Source organism: Pteropus vampyrus, unplaced genomic scaffold (assembly GCF_000151845.1).
Source record: "Pteropus vampyrus isolate Shadow unplaced genomic scaffold, Pvam_2.0 Scaffold14, whole genome shotgun sequence".
NCBI classification, from domain to species: Eukaryota; Metazoa; Chordata; class Mammalia; order Chiroptera; family Pteropodidae; genus Pteropus; species Pteropus vampyrus.
In genome coordinates this window covers 3,140,082-3,160,346 of record NW_011888795.1, presented here as the reverse complement: position 1 = coordinate 3,160,346, position 20,265 = coordinate 3,140,082, and the positions used below count along the sequence as shown (strand labels likewise).

Here is a 20,265-nt window from a genome sequence, read left to right as displayed (position 1 = left end):
TGGTTAAGAGTTAAAATTTTCCAGAATTTAAGAACTGTGATTCTTTGAATTAAAAGGGAATTTTGAATTCATAACAAGATAAATTAAGATAAACTCACAACTAATATTATAGTTAACTTGTAAAACATGAAGTATAAAGAGAAAAATACCCTTTAAGTTTTCTATATAGATTACCTACAAAGGAAAGAATATTAAACTGACGGCAAACATCTCATAGTCAATAATAGATGTCAGAAGTCAATATAATATAAAAGTGCAGGGAAAAACCTACCTACAATTGTGTAATGAAAAAGAAGGCATTTTCAGTTACCAGGATAAAGTGAATTCACCATCTACAGACCTATATACACAATTATAGGGAAAAAAGATAAACTCAGAGGGTGAAATTTGATACATACACACAAAAACAAAAACCAGACACATAGAAATTCTTTTAAAGATTGCAAAATTTAACTATTAGCTATAGAGCAATTTCTTATCATGCATATGATTTTGTTTTAAAGTGTAACTAATCAAATTGGTAAGAAGAGTGGTGGTGTTTACTAAACAAGAAAACATCAAGGTCTATCAGCTGTTTGGAAGGAGAACAGAAACACTAAAAATATTTAGCATACTATATGCTTATGTAGCTGTGTTTTTTAAATAAGGGTAAATCACTAAAGGAATAGAATTATAACCTACATTTACAAACTAACAGAAGAATAAAAATAGAACAGAAAAATGTTTCCATAATGTAAAGAAATAAAAAAAAGAATATAGTAGCAAAAAATACATAAACTACAATGGTAAAAACAAATCCAGATGCGTCAACAATCTCACTGAATACATATGAATTAAATTCACCTATTAAAATATAGATTTTCAGACTGGATCTTAAAACTTTGGTTCTATGCTACCTGTCAGTCACCCCACCTTTTCTACTCTCCTTCTCTCTCCCAGGAAGGAGAAATCAGAAGTAACAAGGGAATTTATTCCTGGCTTAAATATGAATACAAACCAGGTAAATGACACTAGATAAATGATAACTTTTATGAATTTCTCTTAGACGCTCAGTTTGCTTCTTGAGGATCTTTTGGGTTTGCCCTAAGTCATACATCCCTCTCCCACCCTTTCCTTACCATAGACTCCAGTTATGGCCTTTATTGGTATGCCTACCTACACTGTTTCACATAAAGTAGGAATCTCTTTTCAAATACCTTCGAACCTTAATATATACCAAAATACTTGTAGAAAACCTATGTTAACAGCCTGTTTTAACTTACCACAAGGCTCCTGCTGTGTTAGCGCTCTCCTGCTGAGGCATACCACACAGACAGCACCAGCAAGAGGTGTAAATGAAGCTCTGATATCCAATTCTCTTTCAGATCTGCCTCCCCAATACTGGCCCTTTTAGTCTCATAACAAAACCTTCAGGTTAGGCCCACTGTTTAAAAGTAAAAACCAGCATTTACTCCTATTAGTCCCATTCAGAAATAGGGTGATTTTGAAAGTAGGAACCCTGATGATCTAAGTCAGTGATGCCATGCTTATAATTAAAGGGAAATTGTCCCTGTAGCTTTACAGGACCAGAAGCAGGGAAAAGCATTGTGACTCTTGGTATGAGGTGGGTTTAATTTAAGTGAGGAGGAGAACTGAAAAATCTAGATACCTAAAATAGGAAACTCAACAACAGGTGACTATTGGCTTTACTAAGGTGTTAGGTCCTTTACAAAGAAGCATCTACAGTAAAATTCTCCTACTAAGAATATCTTAAAACCTCCTCCTATGGGCTCAAGTCATACATCCCTGAAAAAGCTACAGAGTATAAAGTTCAATCATCTCATACTGAATATCCAGGCTCCTCTCCCAGGAACGCTGGAGTTGCATCCAACAGGGTGACCCTCCCCCACCTCCGCCCCATACACACACACACACACACACACACACACGCACATGCACACGCACACACACACATTCCTACACAACTACTTCATGTCTACAACACCACTACGAGATTTTCCGTGTTTTTCATTTTCCCAGACTTCTGCAAATCAACTCTGGTCCGAAGATGTGAGCTCTACAGTTTTTGTGGAATTACAACTTGAATTATGATTTTTTAAATACAAATAAATAATGGTCTTCTAAACATAAATACAAATATAACATACTCTATCTTTAAATGATTTAAGTCTTTAAATCAACACTATCCTAAGATCATTTCTATGCTTTAGTTTGTAGTACATTCAAATTTTTTAAAAAGTTTAACAAACTGGAATTATTCAAAATAAAAACCTATTATCTGTTCCTATTTTAATTCTTATATTTAATATATAGACTTGCAATAACTAGACATTAAGAACTGTTAGAATTATGACATACTAAGAATGAAAACCCATCATTTTGACCAAAAATGTAGTTACCTTTAAGTATTATTTTGAGTACAAATGGTTAAAAATTATGTTTGTAAACATCTAGTATATAAAGATATATTTAGATCTGAATATGTTCAAGAGTAAAACAGTAACTTTAAGAATTCCGATATAAATGACAGATGTATTACTAATAGCAAGCATAGTATACCAGAGGTTCATTTAACTGAATATTGAAAAAGTTTAATAGAAGTTATTCAATAACTAATTTAGAATCTAGTAGGCATAAGTGAACTTTCTGAATAACCTTGTGTTATTTACTGAGAACACAGAAAGTAAAGATGGAAATCTGTAACCATGATATCCAAGGATATTTCTTCATGAAATACAAATAGACGACTCTCTTATGAGAGAACAGAAATTATATATACACAAGATTCAGTGCAGCCACATTCTCTCAATGCATAAATTATTATCTTGAGAATGAGACGGGCATCAGAATCACATTAACTACTTTAAAATATGTCAGTGCTGATAATGTAGCCACTGATGCTATCTAATTTTATCAGCCTTAGATTTAAGATATGTTAGACAACACATTCATTTTAAAGGTCCAAAAGTCAAGACAAAGAGAGGAGGTGACTTGCCAAATGAATATCTATATAGGAACCAAAATGTAAATAAAACTCAAATATCCCAGCCCCTAATCCAGAGCTCATTCCATAAACTCAAATTGCCTTTGAAGTGACTAGTTACCTCAGGATTCTGATATATTAGGTACCACACAGACTTCATTAAATACAACAAATGCACAGTCTATTTTGAAAATTCTTCCTCCATAATAAGACAGAGAAGACCTCAAGACAAACTGAAGAACTTAGCTTCCTAAACCCTCATCTCTGCTTGAAGGAGAGGTAACAGGAGAAGGTACAAATGCCTTACCCCTTGAATTAAATTAAAAAAATAGATTATCCTCTAGAAGTAGAGCCAAATGAAGAGAATTTATATCACATGGAGAGTGTACACACACACACACACACACACACACACACACACACAACACACACACACACACACACACAGTGGGGTACTTACTGAGCTGTAGAGATAGCCTTCACCATTCATGGCCACATAGAGGCTGGCCTTCACCCCTTGGATGGCTACCACACGCAGGCCCACGGGAATTAGATTGAAGAGGGCTAGAGGGGAAGAAGACAGAAAAGGATAAGTGACCTTTCGAATATCTCTTTTTATTTATTACTATGACTCTTTTGAGAATTAAAAGTTATGAGCTAAAATTGGGAGGGAGGAAGAGAGGGAGGAAAGGTAGTGGGGAAGGAAAGGGAGAGAGAGAGAATGAATAAATGAATGAATGTCTAAAGATGAGGAGAACTGACTTCTTTTCTCTGCATCACCATAAATTACTTATTTGGTTTCAGGTAAACCACATAAACTCATCTGTAATAAAGGGGTTACATTAGAAGGTATCAAAGGGCCTCGCCTGGATCTGAGTGTCCAAGATCTCTGCTCCACAAAATGAACACATTCAAACAATGTAATATGAGATTTTTTTTCTAACAATTTGAAACAAAAGGTTTTCAACAGTAGAACATATTTATAGTCATAAATAATAATAAAATATGTTCCTTGTAACATATGACAGAACTTCTTCCTATGTTCTTACCACTGTCCTTGTGCTACTGAAAAAACTTAAGAAGTACAAGACCTTAAAGTCTAGTTGGGGAGAGAAAGCTAAGACATATGGAATAATCTAATACAGTATAATTTATTTCTATAATTAAATGTAATATATGCAATCTATATATACTCGCTATGTTACAGAAGTTCAGGAAAATGGAAGATCTGTGTGGCCTGGAGTACTCAGGAAATGTCTTACACAGAAGATGGGACCTGAGTTGACACTTAAAAAAAGGGCAGAAGTTTAGTGAGCCAAGGACAGAAGGACATTTTAGGGGGGCAGCAAATTAGGTGGTTCTGCAAGGTAATGTATGTATACAGGAAGGGACTGGCAGGTTAGAAGATTTAATTCATATTGGGGAGTAATGGAAAAGAATATCATGTGAATAACATCGGGATAAATAACTGTGAGTCTGTCACTCTAACTGTAGAGATCTAGACTTTTCCAAACAGGCAACAAGAAGTTGACATACAAAGATTCAAGCAGTAAGATTACAAAAACGTATGAAACTTGCATACAGCATAGTTTCTAAAGCCAACACTCAGAAGTCGCATGGCGGTGAGCCATTCATTGAACCTCTCTGCTTTAGTTTTTCTGTCTGTAAAATGGGCATGATAATCCTTACTACACAGAGCTGATAGAAAAATCAAAAAGTGTTTTATAAAGAGATGGGTTCTTTCTATATGAGTTATTTCTCATTAATATATGATTCTTCCACATGTCAAATAAGGTTAGCATAGAGTATGATGTAAAAACTGACATATCACCACAGTAATATTTATTGAGATTATCTTCAGAAGATTACTTAATACTTTAACAAACAATACTTCATATATGCACAATATTTAATTTTCAAAGTGATAATAAATTCATACTTGTATGTAACCCTCAACCACAAACACTATGAGAGTTTAGGACAGAACAATTATCTTAATTTTTAGAAGAGAAAACAGGTTCAAAGAGATAACCCGGATGAAATGGCATCTGAACAATGCTCTCTCATGTGGTTACCTGCCCGAAATATACTTCCTTCCTCTTTCCTTTTAAACTTAATTTCTTCTAATATCTGTTCTTACCTTCTTGCAAAGTAATAAATAGATGATTTAGCTGCATTTCCCTACAGACCTTGCAGCTCGCTGTGGCTATGGACTCCAAACTGGCTAATAATATGTAGAGAGAAGGGTCTTTGTGTGCATGAAGACTCTTTCCATTAAAACGGCTTGTAAGTGTCTTTTCTTGTTCTCAACCCTTTGCCTTACTGCTGTTCAGACACAAGTTGTGGTGGCTGGATCATCCCAGATTGTGAAAACAAGGGCTACTCCACAGAGAGTGGTTGCAGGCAAGCTGGAAGGAGTTGTATCTCTGAGGACTTTGTGGAGCAGTGGCACCAGTACCACATTCAATTAGCTATGTCTGGCATTTATCTGAGAAAATCAATCCTTGTTATTTTAGTCTGTGCAACACAGAACTAACCTTAATCCTAACTAATATAGATTGCTGTATTAGTAATACAAGCAGAGTTAACATGGAAGGTACAAACTAAATGTAAGATGCTTATACAGTGCAAATAAATGCAACTACTGGAAAATATCAAGTTCAATGACAATTCTTATGAGAAAAGTTATGGAATCCAAAATTGTGCATAAACTCTTTCTAAGGTAAAGAATTCCCAGGAAAAATGCTAAGAACATTGGTTTCTTTAGCTGAAACAAACTAATAAAAACTATAAATCTCTTCCTATTTGAGGAGAGTGAGAAAACACCTAAAGCTAGGTAGGGACAAAAACCAAAAACTTGTGTGAAAATTTTATATGAATCATAACGTGATAATGGGTTTTAGCTGGTATGCTTGGGAGATTTAACAAGTCCATAAAAAAATCAGTAAACAATTTGGGATTAGACTTTTTAGTGGTAACGGTAAAAGCTAAAAACTATTCTCTTTAGGAGGGTCTGCATTTGCCTCCTAAAATCTCGAGAAGTGAGAAATGACTTACCCATATCGATTATTTATCTTCAAGGTAGCACACGAGCTCTAGTTCACAGGAGCCCTTTACTACTCAGTGACAGTTCCTCCTGAGTCTCATTCTTCCTCTTTATCCTGAAAGCCACTGTCCTAACTCGTAGTACCTGGGCCACGCCGTTCTTCAAGTCCTTTGCATCTACTCATACTATTTCCTTGCTTACAACCTCTAGTGATTGATTGATTGATTCCTCACTGGCAACAGATGCGTCCAGAGTCTTTGCACCTTAAATCCCTTTACAACCTGGTTATAACTCACATTTTCGGTCTAGCACTTGTCACTCATTCCATCAATCATAACCAGCTTCATAGAGCTTTTTCCATTTCTTAAGTTCCTCCTTTGATCTTTAACTAGGCTGGATTATTTTTCTTTTGTCCTCTCTTTTAGAAAAGCTTTTTTTCCCACTTTGAAATCTGTTTAACTCTTTTTATCCTTTAAGACCTGTCTCATTTAAGTGCATCATGAATCCTACCCACACCCTACAGAGATATTTGTTACCTTTTCCATAATTGTTTCTTTCATGGGCATATCTCTGTAATAGCATTTAGAACATGGTATTACAGTTATTTGTTTATGGGTCTCATCCCTAAAATGCAAGACTCCTGGGAGTAGGTCTCCGTTAATTTCTACCCCAGTTATATGTACATATCTTATATTCAACTGATTATAATGATAATGAAAAGACTCATTATCTCCAGGAATTTAGTTTTTCTTATAGGAAAAAAGGAGTTGTTAAAGCTAAAAATAAAATTAAAGACCTTAAATATCTCAGCCTGATATTCAAGCTTATGTATAGCCACAGCATACATTTCTACTGCATGGCACTATTATTCACTTTAATACATTCATTTACTGCTTCTAGTAATTTGATCTCCCTCTTCCTATCTTTTAACTCCATGTTACTTCATTCCCTATGCTTAGAATGTCACTTTCCCCATATCTTCATACTGAAAACCCTGCCATGCTTAAAATGACATAACAAATGCCTAGTACTTTCTCTCATTTCTCAACTTTCCCAGACCTGGATCTTGACTACGTTTACAATTTATAATTTTCTTTCTTAAAAAACGTTAAATCTCCTAACCACAACTAGATTTTAAGCTCTCCGAAACAAGGATCTAAACCACATTTGTATAATATGAAGAGAAGGAGAGAGAGAAGGAGGAAGAGAGAGAGACAAAGAGAAACAGAAACACACAGAGAGAGACTGAAAGAGAGACTAAGCATAGTATATGTTCTTTTTATATTCAAGATGCCAGTAAACATTTGCTGTATAGAGACAACAATTATAAGCCAAATAGAGTCCAAGCATCTAATCTGACATTTGAGCATTTCTCAATCTTGTCCTTTCCAAAAGAAGTATCTCATTCTAAACCTGTCTGTAAATCTGACATTTATATTTTGAAAAATGAAATAATGGAGTTGGTGTTCTTGGGATCCATAAATTAAACTCAGTCATTAAGCCACATGGGAAAAAATGTATGAAAGAAGGTAACGAAGGGAAAAGATAGTTTTTTCAACAAATAGTATTGGGAAAACTAGATATCTACAGTTAAAAGAATGAAATTGAACTCTTATCTTATTTCATAAATAAACAAACAAATAAAACCACTCAAATGGATTAAAGATCTAAACACAAACCCTGAAACTATAAAAGTCCTAGAAGAAAAAAAAAATAGGAATAAAGCTTCTTGATATTGGTCCTGGCAGTGATTTCTTGGATATAACACGAGAAGCATAGGCAACAAAAGCAAAAATAGACAAGTGGGGTTACAACAAGCTAAACAGCAAAGGAAGCAGTCAACAGAATGAAAAGGCAACCTTCAGAACAGAAGAAAATATCTGCAAACCATATATTTAAAAAGGAGTGAATACCAAAAATATATAAGAAATTCTTATAACTCAATAGCAAAAAGTCAAATAGCCCAATTAAAAAATAGGCAAAAGGAAAAAAAAGTTTAAAAAAAATAGGCAAAATATCTGAATAGACAGTCTTTCAAAGATTTTATACAAATGGCCAATAAATACATAAAAAGTGTTCAACATCATGAATAATCAGAGAAACAAAAATCAAAATCAAAACCAGATATCACCTCCTACCTGTTAGGATGAAAACTATCAAACAAACAAACAAGCAAATAATCCCCAGAAAATAACAAGAGTTGATGAGAATGTAGAAAAACTGGAAACATTGTGTATTGTTGACAGAAATATAAAATGGAGCAGCCACTATAGAAAACAGTATAAAGGTTCCTCAAAAAACTAAATATAGAACCACCCCCATCATATGATCTAGAAATCCCACTCCTAGGATATATCCAAAGAGTTGAAATAAGGATATCAAGAATATTTCTATCTATATTCATTGTAGCATTAGTCATAATAGCCAGAATATGGAAATAAATGTCTGTAGATGGATGAGTAGTTAAAGAAAGTGGTATCTACCTAAAATGGAATAATAATCAGTGTTTAAAATAATGGAAATCCTGTCCTATATAACAATATGGATGTGCCTGGAGAGCACTGGGCTAAGTAAAATAAAACAGTTTTAGAATGACAAATACTGCCTTATTCCACTTAGATGAGGTGTCTGAAATAATAAAACTCATGAAAGCAGAGAATAGAATGGTGGATGCTAGAAGCTAGAGGGAGAAGACAATGGGTAGTTATTGTTCAATGGGTATAAAGTTTCAGTTATGTCAAATAGAAAGTTCCAGACATATGCTGTACAACATGGTACTTACAGTTAACAATACTATATTATACACTTAAAAATTTTGTTAAGAGAGTAGAGCTTATGTTAAGTGCTCTTACCATACACACACACACACACACACACACACACACACACACACACACACACACACACACACACACACAGCAAAGAGGCACAAAGAAAGTTTGGAATTCATGGGTATGTTTATTACCTTGATTGTGGTGATGGTTTCATGGGTGTATGCATATGTCTAAACTCATAAAATTATATAGATTAAATATGTACATTTTATCAATTATGCTCCAGTAAAGATGTTTTTTTAAAGGTAATAAAAAGAAATGGTAAAAAACATTAATAGACAAATTTCATTGGTACACCTAATTCTCCACTCCTCCCTGTGTCTATGTGCTTTGCCATATAAATTTGCAATGCTATCGAAGGATATTTTGCCCTACCCCTTGATACTGGGTTTAGCCATGTGACTTGCTTTGGCCAATACGACATTAGCAAATGAAACAGAGTCTTGGAAAGAACTTACATATTCTTGTTTGTGCATTTCCCCTCTGCCACTGCATTTAAAAGAACATGCACTAAACTAACCTGCTATCCCAGGAAGAGTATGTAAGACACCTAGAGCATAACAGAGTGGCCTCAGTTTTCCAGCCAAAGCCATTCTAGATTAACTGATAGATAGCTCACCACTAGATATGTAACCCAGAAAAGATCAGTATTCTGCAAGCAAGTTGAAGGCTAGGGAAATAGTGTTGTAACCAACAGATGTGGTCTTTGCAGAATACATTTTCATCTGTAAATCTGTCTTAAGCTCCCAGTATTCTGTGGGCAAGCTGAAGGCACTGGAAACTTTTACTAGTATCTTCATTGCCTTGCATAGCATCAGCATCTTGGTCATAGAAATCACTACTCAATATTTGCCAAATAAATAAATGAATCAGCAGTGGTTTCTCTTTAAGCTTCCTGTTCTTAGTTTTTCTAGGTCACATTTCCATAAGTAAACATTAAAAAAAAACTGAAGGTAATATTTACCACATATTCAATATGCTCAAATACAAAATCGAAAGAGAAAGAGAAAGTCAGAAACCTTACATGATACAAGGATTGAGAGGGAAGAAGCATAGGATGCACGGGGATGGTGTGTGTATACAGGATAATGCAGGTTTGGGAGGGAATGAAGAAAAAAAAAGTTTGCAGAATCTGTTACATCCAGGTATTAGATATCTTGTAAAATTACATTGGACCAGATAAAAGTATTTTGTAAAGGTGCTATGTTCTTATTCAAATTAATTTCTACCTGTCTCTTATCCACAATTATGCCAGTGACAATAAAGTGACAACAAATCCAAAACACATCAGAAAGCATTTAATGTGACAACCAATAAAGATGCAAAGAAGAAAGGAAAGAGGGAGAGAGGCACAGAAAGAGGGAGGGAGGGAGGAAGAAAAGAAAGGAATGAGAGAGGGAGAAAAGAAAAGCTCATTACAAATTTTCCTTTACGACAGGTAAATCTAATATCTTCCCAAGTGACATTAAGGACAGAGTCCTTATTGCTTCTAATAATCAACAGGTATAAAAGAGTACAGTTGTATTCTGGGTTGAATTTACTGAAAAAGCAATGAAAAAAATGCACTTTAAGACCCACTAAAAACACAGGTAAATCTATAGTGGAAGCTACTGAGGGAGAATGGAGATATTTGAGGTTACAATCTGTGCGCTCTCCATATAAATTTATCTTGAAAATTCAATATCATTTCCCACATTTCAAAATATTCTCAATAAAGAGACTTCATTAGAGTATGAATGATATAATATCCTATAAAATCTTAACCTAAAATTAAGTCGATACCCCATATTTCTCCCCATTAATCTTAGAGTCGCTTGTAAAAAGGTTTGTGATTGTAATATTTATGATGATATTTGTAGGCTACTCAACTGGTTTTCCTTTAGTCATGAAATCAATATTTATTTCTGATTTTTATTTATCATTTACTAAGGTCAATTTCTCCCCCTCTCTGTTTTCAATAGGAAAAAATGCTTAAGGAATAGTCAACAAACTAAGGGATAGTCTGAGCTCTAACATTTTGCAATATAAAAGTGGTTATGCAAATTATGGTACAAAAAGATTAAAAATTAAAAAATTGAAAGCTATCACAAAGATTATAAAATCTTGAGAAATAATATAATATTTTAATGAACAATTTGATGGTTGCAAGTCTACATATTTATTCTCCATTACTTTGTATTTATTATCTGTGAACACCTTTTCACATAATAGCAGTTAATACATTCAGGCAAATTAATTGTTCTCTCATACTAATTTCACAACATTCCATACACAGCATTTATCACAATGCTTTTCCATATTTATGTGTTTGCCCATCTCCCTGAAAATTACAAATTCTTCAAGAGTACAAAATAATATTTTTTTCATTCGGATTACATTGCACAGTATAAAACTAAATAATGTGGTCATTAAATTTAACTCTCTAAAACTGCATTTCTTACAGAAATTAAGAGAAAGATGTGATTATTCCTACTTCTTTAGCTATTGAGTCAAGAAAAGACAGGGGATGAAGACTGAACTTTAGTATGGTTCATGAGCCATACTTCTAACATTTACCTGTTCTGTGACCTTGGTGACTTGGAATAATGTAACCTTGCTGACACTTAGTGGCTGTTCTGAATGCTTCATTGATGTTATGAGATCTTTAAAAAAAAAAACACTTGTTAAACTATAAAAGTAAAAAACAAATTATCATGATTGGTATTGGTGGTGGTGGTGAACGCTTTCATAACGGGGGTGGGATGGGGGAAACCTGGGTCACTATTATCTCACATTTTAACTTAAGTTTTTTAAAATGTCATGGGAGAAAAAGGAGCAATGCATTTCATCTCATAAAATTAAGATCTAGAAAGCAAAAACAACTATGTATTTAAAATAAAGTGTTAAAAAGAATGTAAATACCCATACACTTTAGGCTACGTTGATTCAGTGCTTTCAATCTGATGCACTATTTTATAAACAAATTGGTCAAAATAATTCAATTATCTGATTTCTTTTCCACACTGAATTTGCTGATTTATAAACTGATTAATAATTTGGGCTTAGAGACTTAAAATTGTTCTTTTAAGCATTAGTGAATAGCAAACATCGTGGATTTTCAGCATAGGGAAAATGAGCAACATGATGATATGATCTCTGTCTTTAATTAATAAAAGCTAGTAGAAATGTTTGCCTTAGCTCTAGTAGAAAACCTGCCATTGGCTTTTAATCCTGGTATTACCATATAACCTTTCCTGAGTTACTTCAAAGATGTTAAAAAAAACTTGCATATTAACAAGTCAATTTAATGTGATTCTTTTTCCCTTAAGATGAAAAATGAACATATCACTAACGATAATGAAAGCAAATGCCTGTCATCACTCATCCTCTGAAGCCAATTTGTCTTACACGGACCTGTCTCACTGTCCATTTGAAGAACTCAGTGAATAGCACAGGTGTCGGTTTGTAAGATCAATGGGCAAAAACATCCTTTAAGAAATCTCTACATGCTTTGAAGCTTTTAGATTTTTATTGTCCACCAATCTTCTATCACACATTACTTTTTGTTGCCAATATGGACACTGTGGCTTATTAGGTTTATTCAATAATTCATCACATATATTTCAGGTATTGTGCTAGGTACTTGTAATATAGAGCTGTAAAAGACAGATATGGTGTCTGTCATTATGGTGGTAAAAGTCTAAATTAGGAAAAAGAAAAAAACTCCGTAAATGTATTCTGCATCCATGCTTACAGATAAGAGTACTAAAGCCCAAAGATGTGGTTTTCCCAGGGTCACTAAGTCCACCAAGTAGCCAGGATATGAACCTACATTCTGATAGCTGTAAGGCTATAAAATATTATTGCTCTTAAGAAATAATAGAGAAATTCTAATAAAAAGAACGTGAAAAAAATAGAACTATAATAAATACATTTGGAAGTCGTGAAAGGAATTTTTCAGTCAAGCAGAAATGTGCCACCCAGAAAGTGCAAAATCTTTGATTTTCTGAGTTAAAATTAAAACACAGACAACACAAGCAAACTTGCTTGTGATGGTTTAGATATGCTCAACCAAAGCTTTGCACTTCATTATCATTAAGTACCAAAACAAGAAAGCAAAATTTATGCATACAATACCATACTGATGAGCAATTATATTTAAATGGTGTAAAGTCAGTGAAAAAGTTGCAAAAGAAACATTCATGATTCAATTCAAGTTATGTTGATGTTGACACTCAAATGTTTTATTTACTGTTCATGATTTAAATAATATATAGCAGCCTTATTCCAAAAATATTAAGTAAATCTATGGAAATAAATGTGGTAAGATTTTTTCAGAAGTGGAGGATGAAAATAATTTGGAAAATATGATGCTTTTGTTATTATTATTCTCTACCTTAAAATCTCTCCTTCAGCCTACTTCTACTATAATCCCTGTACAAAATTTTTCCGAAGCACCAAATCTCACCTATAACTCAATTGCAATTGCTTAATTGGTTTCTTATGTCCTAAAATATAAAGTTTAAATTCCCCTATGTGTCAGTCAACATACTCTAAAATATGGTCCTGTGACGCTTCCATATAATCTCTTTGCTACATCCAAACTAATCGGCTCATTTTTCCCAACGTGGCAGGTGCTTTCTCCACTAGGTGATTTGTGCCTCCTTATCTGAAATGCAATTCTCCTAATTTTAGCTTACATATTTTGTTATAGATTCCACTTAAAATCCATTTTTTCTGAGCACATGGCTTTTAAGGATCTTTCTCATCTCTGAAATCTGGTAATTTTTCTCATCGCTCAGCAGTACCAGTGCTACCTTGCATTATCTTGTATGAGATTTGTTTTGCATAAACATTCAACCTTCTCTACTGCTCTGGGAGCAGCTAGAATGCACAAACTGTATCAGAGTCACTTTTGTAATCTAGTAACTAGAACACCCTCTAGTAGGTCTTCAATGTGTTGGTGTTAATGAAGACGAAATATGCATGTGGCAAGCATATGTGAAACTCCAATCATTTTGTTGTAGCTGCTTGAAACCAGGTCTTAAGAAGACATTTGAGGCTAGGTCACAATGAATAATGTGAGAATTTAGTGATGCCTGCTAGGAACACAGGAGGAGCACTTGGGCCATTTCTTTGTCATCTCCAGCTTGAGGGGCCTATTTTATAATAAAATATCACAAGACATTCCACAAAAGAATAGCAATGATTTGCACTGTACTTTAAAACGAATATCTTATTGTGTAACTCTGTCTCAAAGTCTTTTGCTGCTTATAACAACCTTCTGGGGAGGTATTTATTTATTTACTTACTTATTTGCTTATGTATATATGTATGTATGTATGCATTTTAATTCTGATGTCCTGCCATACCCATACCACTTAAATAAAAATCTTCAGGATTGAACCTAGGCATCAATATTTTTTTAAACTCCTCAGATGATTCCAAGAAGCATCATTGTTAGAAAGAAATTTCATATCTAATAGTTCTGGAGTAGTTCTAACAAGCTCCCAGGTGATACTGGTCCTTACCAAACCTTACCAGTCAGTGGGCCAAAGCTTAGTGAGAGTAGCATAGGCATTGACTGCAAATTATTGGAAAGGCAGAATCTGAGGCTCCCTCTAAGAACCACTAAATTAAAATTTGCAGTTTAACAAGATCCTCTAATGATAATTATGCACTTAAGATTTGAGAAACACTGTTCCATGTCGGTGGTTCTCAAAGTATGGTCTTGTGAATTTGTTAGACATGCAAACTCTCCAATCTTAAAGCAGACCTACTGAATCAGAAACTCTGGGGTTAAGGCCCCCAAATCAGTAGTTTAACAAGCCCTCTGGGTGATCCTGATGCACGCTAAAATACAGGAAGCAATGTTCTAAAATAAATCACTGTTTTCACATTTGGCTGCACTTTGGAACCGTCTGGGTTATATTTTAAAAAAATAATGATGTCTGGATTGTATCCTCAGAGATGCTGATTTTATTTATCTGAAGTAAGACCTGAACATTAGGTTTTCAAACTTACTCCAGTGATTCTAATGTACAAAAGTCTTGGAGCCATTCATTGTTCTAGAGAACTTGGATATAGGTGTGAGGCGCACTATCTTCCTTTACATCTTGGTAGGACTTTCACTGCTCAGATTATCAGCAGAATCGAAGGACTGAGAAGAGACCATGTGTAACAGTAGTCATTCCAGTCCCCTCAGAGGGAAATTCCAAGTGCAGTGGGGTTTAATCCTGTCTAAATCAGACTTCCATCAAATTCTGCCCCCCTTCACCCCCCAAGATAAGAAGGCTGGGTCTAGGGCGTAAAAGAATGGTGAAACTGCAGATGAGTTTCCAAAAAGGCTTGTTACATAATTCTTCAAAGCTCCGTCGAAGTTCTACATTTCCCCTGAAATTACTCTTTATCATACTTCAGCCAGCATAGATTTCTCCCCTTTAGACTTTCCAAAGCATTTCCTTCCATGAGGGTAAATTTGATATATACTTTAAATCTTTACACATAATTCTCGATTTGTGGATGAGAAACCATGACTTCAAGGTGCTAAGCAAATCACCCAAGTTTATACAGCTGGTTAAGTGCAGAAATACATATTAATATCCATAACTGTCTCTAAAACCATATGGGCTATTCACACATCATACTGATTCCCCCAAATATCAGGGCTGATCTCTGGTACACATTAAACTAACCGTAAAAATTATGTCTTCTGCTAATACCTAAGTAAGAGAAAGCAAAAAAAAAAGAAGCATTCTTTAAGATATTTTTTTTTTAAATTCAATTATAATACTATGGGTTAGGCTTAGTATGCTATATTGGCATATTTTGACATGTGTATTGCTCTACATTCTGTCTCAGTATCAAGGAAAGCAGATGCTCTAAATGCAACCCTACTACATCTTGGCTAAATCCCTGCTCAGAAGAACTCTATCTAGGCTACGAAACAACAGATGAAAACATATATTGATACACATATATCATGTATATTTTTGTCTGTTTACATATGTAGACAAACAAAAAATATGGAGACAGACTACACACACACACATACACACACACACACACACACACACACACACACACACAAACACTTCTACACATCTCAAACTTCCCAAGTCAAATATATCAAACATGAAACCACATTATTTAAGATCTTTAAAATTACTGTGTAATGGTCTACTATTTCCAAAAAGGTTTTAATTTAGAGCTTAAATGCAGCAAACATATTAATGAAAAATCCTCTCAACTTCAATGCTTATCTTGTCTAAAGTAAACCGCCATAATAGTGTATAAGTAAATCACAGTCTCTTCCTAATAATTTGTTAAAGTGCTGTGAGAAGAATGCAGTGGTATGATTTAGGGGATGTTTATTATAAACTAGTAAATATTAACCAGGAAAGAGAAATTGAGGATTCAATGTAGAGTGGGTAAAGGCATTAGCTCTGGAATGAATAAACTCACTGAGCTCAAATCCTGAGTCTACCATTTAGTATCTGTGTGATCATGGGCTAATTATTTAAACTTCCTATGCCTCAGTTTACTCATCTTCAAAAGAGGAATAATTATAGTACCTGTGTTATAGAATTGTTATGATACTTAAACGAGTAAAATTTATAAAGTTTTCATACCTGTACAAGTCCTTTAGAATATACTCAGTAAACATTAGCTATTATTATCTTATATACCCCAAACTTATAGGTTAAGAAATCATGCTTGGCACATAGATGATCATTTTATTTTAAAAATCTCTCACTGAAAATATATAGTTTTTTCCTTTATACATCATGGTAGTATGTCCTGGTAAACACCAGTCCACACAAGAATAAACTTACGATCTATCCCTTATTTAGTTAGTAGCTACAGACTGAATGCCTATTTGAACCAGCCACATATAACAAATCTCACTGCCATTAATGACTACTTACATTAAGGATAAGAATGTAGGCAAATATGTATAACCTCTCAAGCAATGACTTGAGGAAAGAGCACAAGATATGGATATAATAGAAGTGAATTTTCTTTACCTCGAGCAAATCAACTCATATGTCAGAGCCCAAGAATTGGGTAACTTCAGGGGAATTTTAATAATCTCTATCTCATCACAACTTTAATACTCTTTTCCACTACTACAAGAACCCCACTGCCCTACCTTTTTTTCTTACTCTTAAAGCACCTGAGTGTATTTTCCTTGTCCTGCAACATAAGCTTAAATTTAGCTGCTGGTCTTAGGTGAATAATAAAAGCAACGGCTCCCTCTTTTATGGGAAAATGTACCATTTATGTACTTTCAGAAAATAATATCTCTGTAATTATCATCACCATGAATATATATTCATATGACATGGTAATGATATATTTAATAGTGTTCAAGAGCATATTCTTTTATTATTATAGCTATAGAGTTCAGTTTTCGAAACTAAGCATACTCAATTTTCTTCCTATTTTCATAATGGAAAATGACTTCCTTATCTATTCCTTGGATTCTTTTAAATTGTCTGTCATTCTCAAAACAAAATGCAAACGTGATCCAGTTTGCATTATTCCTTCAATGAGGTGTTGTTTGACAAATTTATATTCATTTTTGATGGGGTTTTTCTGCAAATTCAGTTTCATTCATTTATTCAACAAATACTGAGTACCTAATATGTAACAGGCACTATTCTAGGTGCTTGAGATAGAATAGTGCAAAATGCAGACAAAGCCCACTGCCTCTGTGGAGCTTATATTCCAATTCCAATTTAGCCTTTTAATTTAAATGGAAGTCTGATTATACTATTTCTGCTATGAATTAACTTATCCATATTGATTCCTAAGGCCTTATTTCATGATGCCAACTCAGAGATGCATCAGGCATAGTCAAGGCCCTCAAGGAACTTATCAAATAAAGGAAGTAAATAAGTCACATACAAAACAAATACCGTCAAATGAAACTGAATAAATATCTTAAGAAATGTATAGAGTGTGAAAAGAGAAAAGCAAGAATTCCAAATCAAGAAAATGTTTTTAAAGACAAAAGGAAATTTGTCTTGTTTTTAGAGGATGTTATAATTAGTGGAAGAAATAACATAAACCAAGTACGGAATGAAGAAAATATATGCATATATAGGGAGCATTTTAGTGGAAGAAGGACATAATAAAATAAATAACTATGTTAGTAGTAAGTGTTCTGGAGGAAAATATGGAATCAAGCTGCCAAGGAAGAGAGGTGCTGACCACAGGGATTGAAATTTATACAGATTAACTAAAAAAGGCCTACATGAGAAAAGGCCTCACTTTTAAATAAGAGTATAAAAATGATGAGGGAGTGGGCTATTTAGATATTTGGAGAAGTAACATTCTAGAAAGATGGGATAGCTGATACCAATACCTTGAGGAAATAGTGTGGTTAGCGTGGTAGAGGAACAATATAAAGGCTAGTCAAAAGAGGAGAAAACAGTCAGGATAGGTAATAGGTGGTATTATATAAAATCTTATTGGTAAAGGATGAAGTCAGTCTTTTACCCTTAATGATGTGTGATGAAAGAGAATGAGCAGAGAGGTGAGTTTGCCTGACCTATGTTTTAACTTGGTGGCTCTGGCTGCTGTGTGGATAATACACTGAAGGGAGAAAGCCTTAAGTAATGAGATCAGTTAGGAAGCTAGTGTAGTAGTCCGAAAGTGAGAGTAGCCTAAACTAGGCAGTCGCAATAGGGCTATTGAGAAGCGGTCAAACTCTGTAAACAGTTTAAAAGAGAGTGAATTTACTGTTTTCAAATTCATTGCAAAAACCATTGTACTATCTGCTCTTACAATTTTCCCCATTTTTACAATGCATTTAAAAGAGAAAGTTTCAAGTTTTTCAAAGGTTAAAAACAAAAACCATTGCCAATTTTTAGGCTTTCAAAGTTTCAGATCTGTCAAGAATATTGGAGATGATCTTTTTAAAACACCTAATTTAAGAGACTAGAACACCAAGGAAGAGAAAGCTTACGTGACTTAAACAATTACATAGCTAATTAAGAATAAGACCTGGATTGGAAACCAGGTCATCTGATTCACGCTTCAAGCTACTTCGCCTTACAAGTGGTGATATTTAAGTGGTTTATACTTGTCCTTGGATGTTTTATTCAGTTATTTTGATTTCACAAACACTGAGAGCCACAAGTATCCCAAGCTCAAAACTCTTAGGGCCTATACAGATAAGAGAAAAAAGCAAGGGAAAATAGGTGTATCCATTGCTTGAATACACTCATTTTTTTCCCCTGAAGTGTGCCAGCTAAATGAAATATGTCTGTGTAGCCGTCCAGTTTGTGATCTTGGAAAATGCCCATCATTATGCTAGGCAAAAGGGCAAATAAGGACACTACACGCTAATGGGATAAACACAAATACAGATAAAGATCTGCAGTATAATGTGACTTGTGCAGCTGTAAATGTACACACAAGTTCAAACACCCTAGAATAAAGTGAGTAATTAATGTGGAATTTTGTGTGGGGGTGGCAGGTGAGGGAGACAGCTGGAGAAGTCCTCACATAGATGAAGGAAATAAGAGTTAAAAAAGGTTCTGCAGGGTAAGAGTGACTTACCAGGTGAATAAGATTGGTGAAGTCATTATAAGCAATAGGAATTAACAAGTAAAAGCTCCAAGCCATAAAACAATATGATTAGGTTGATCACACACTTGTCTAGAACTGAGTTCTGACTCCCTCCAAAAGATAATCAAAATGGAACATATTCCACACATGCTTGAGATACTAGAAAGTCTGAATTTTAGTATGCTTTTTCAGTATGCCTGCAGATTTTTGCTTTCCCTATTATGTTAGAAATCAGGTACCCATAGTGCTAAGTATAACAGTCCCAAGACAGAGATTGCTTTCATTAGCAAATGTGAACACTCCAAATCCTTGGTATAGAGAAGAGTTACCAGTCATATACCTCCTGCAGTGTATTAAGACTTGTCAAAACAGATTGCTGAGCCTTAGCCCAGAGATTCCATGATTCAGCAAATCTATGATAAGGCTCAAGAATGTGTATTTCTAACAAGTTCCCAGATGATGTTGATGTTAGTGATCCAAGGACTGCATACTTTATGAACCACTAACTTAGAGTACTCTTCAATACACCCAGCTCAAGGATCTTTAAAGTCTTTCATGTAACATCTGCCACCAATAAGAATTCTATTTCTGTTAAAATGGCCACTGTCTATGAGCTCCTTGCAAACAAGGACTCTGACCCCTCCTGATGAGACTAACAACGACAACAACAATGACGACAAATAACATTAAACTGTGTTTTATGCATTATTTTAAGCACTGTTCATGAATCAACCCATTTATTCTAACCAACAACCCTATGATCTAAGTACTGATTATTCTCCCTTAGTAAATAAGGAAATTAACATGTGAAGAGATTAAATAACTAACTCAAAGGTGCACAATCT

General features: G+C 34.4%; 1 protein-coding gene across 3 annotated transcripts in view; it reads right to left on the bottom strand.

Moving 5' to 3' along the window:
* Nucleotides 1–20,265, bottom strand: part of FGF12 (fibroblast growth factor 12) — a 521,626-nt gene that overhangs the window by 167,386 nt on the left and 333,975 nt on the right. For all 3 annotated transcript variants that reach the window (XM_011381478.2, XM_011381469.2, XM_011381458.2), the window contains one exon: nt 3,444–3,547. In XM_011381478.2, the coding sequence (XP_011379780.1) occupies nt 3,444–3,547 (104 nt within the window). The remainder of the gene's footprint in view (nt 1–3,443; nt 3,548–20,265) is intronic.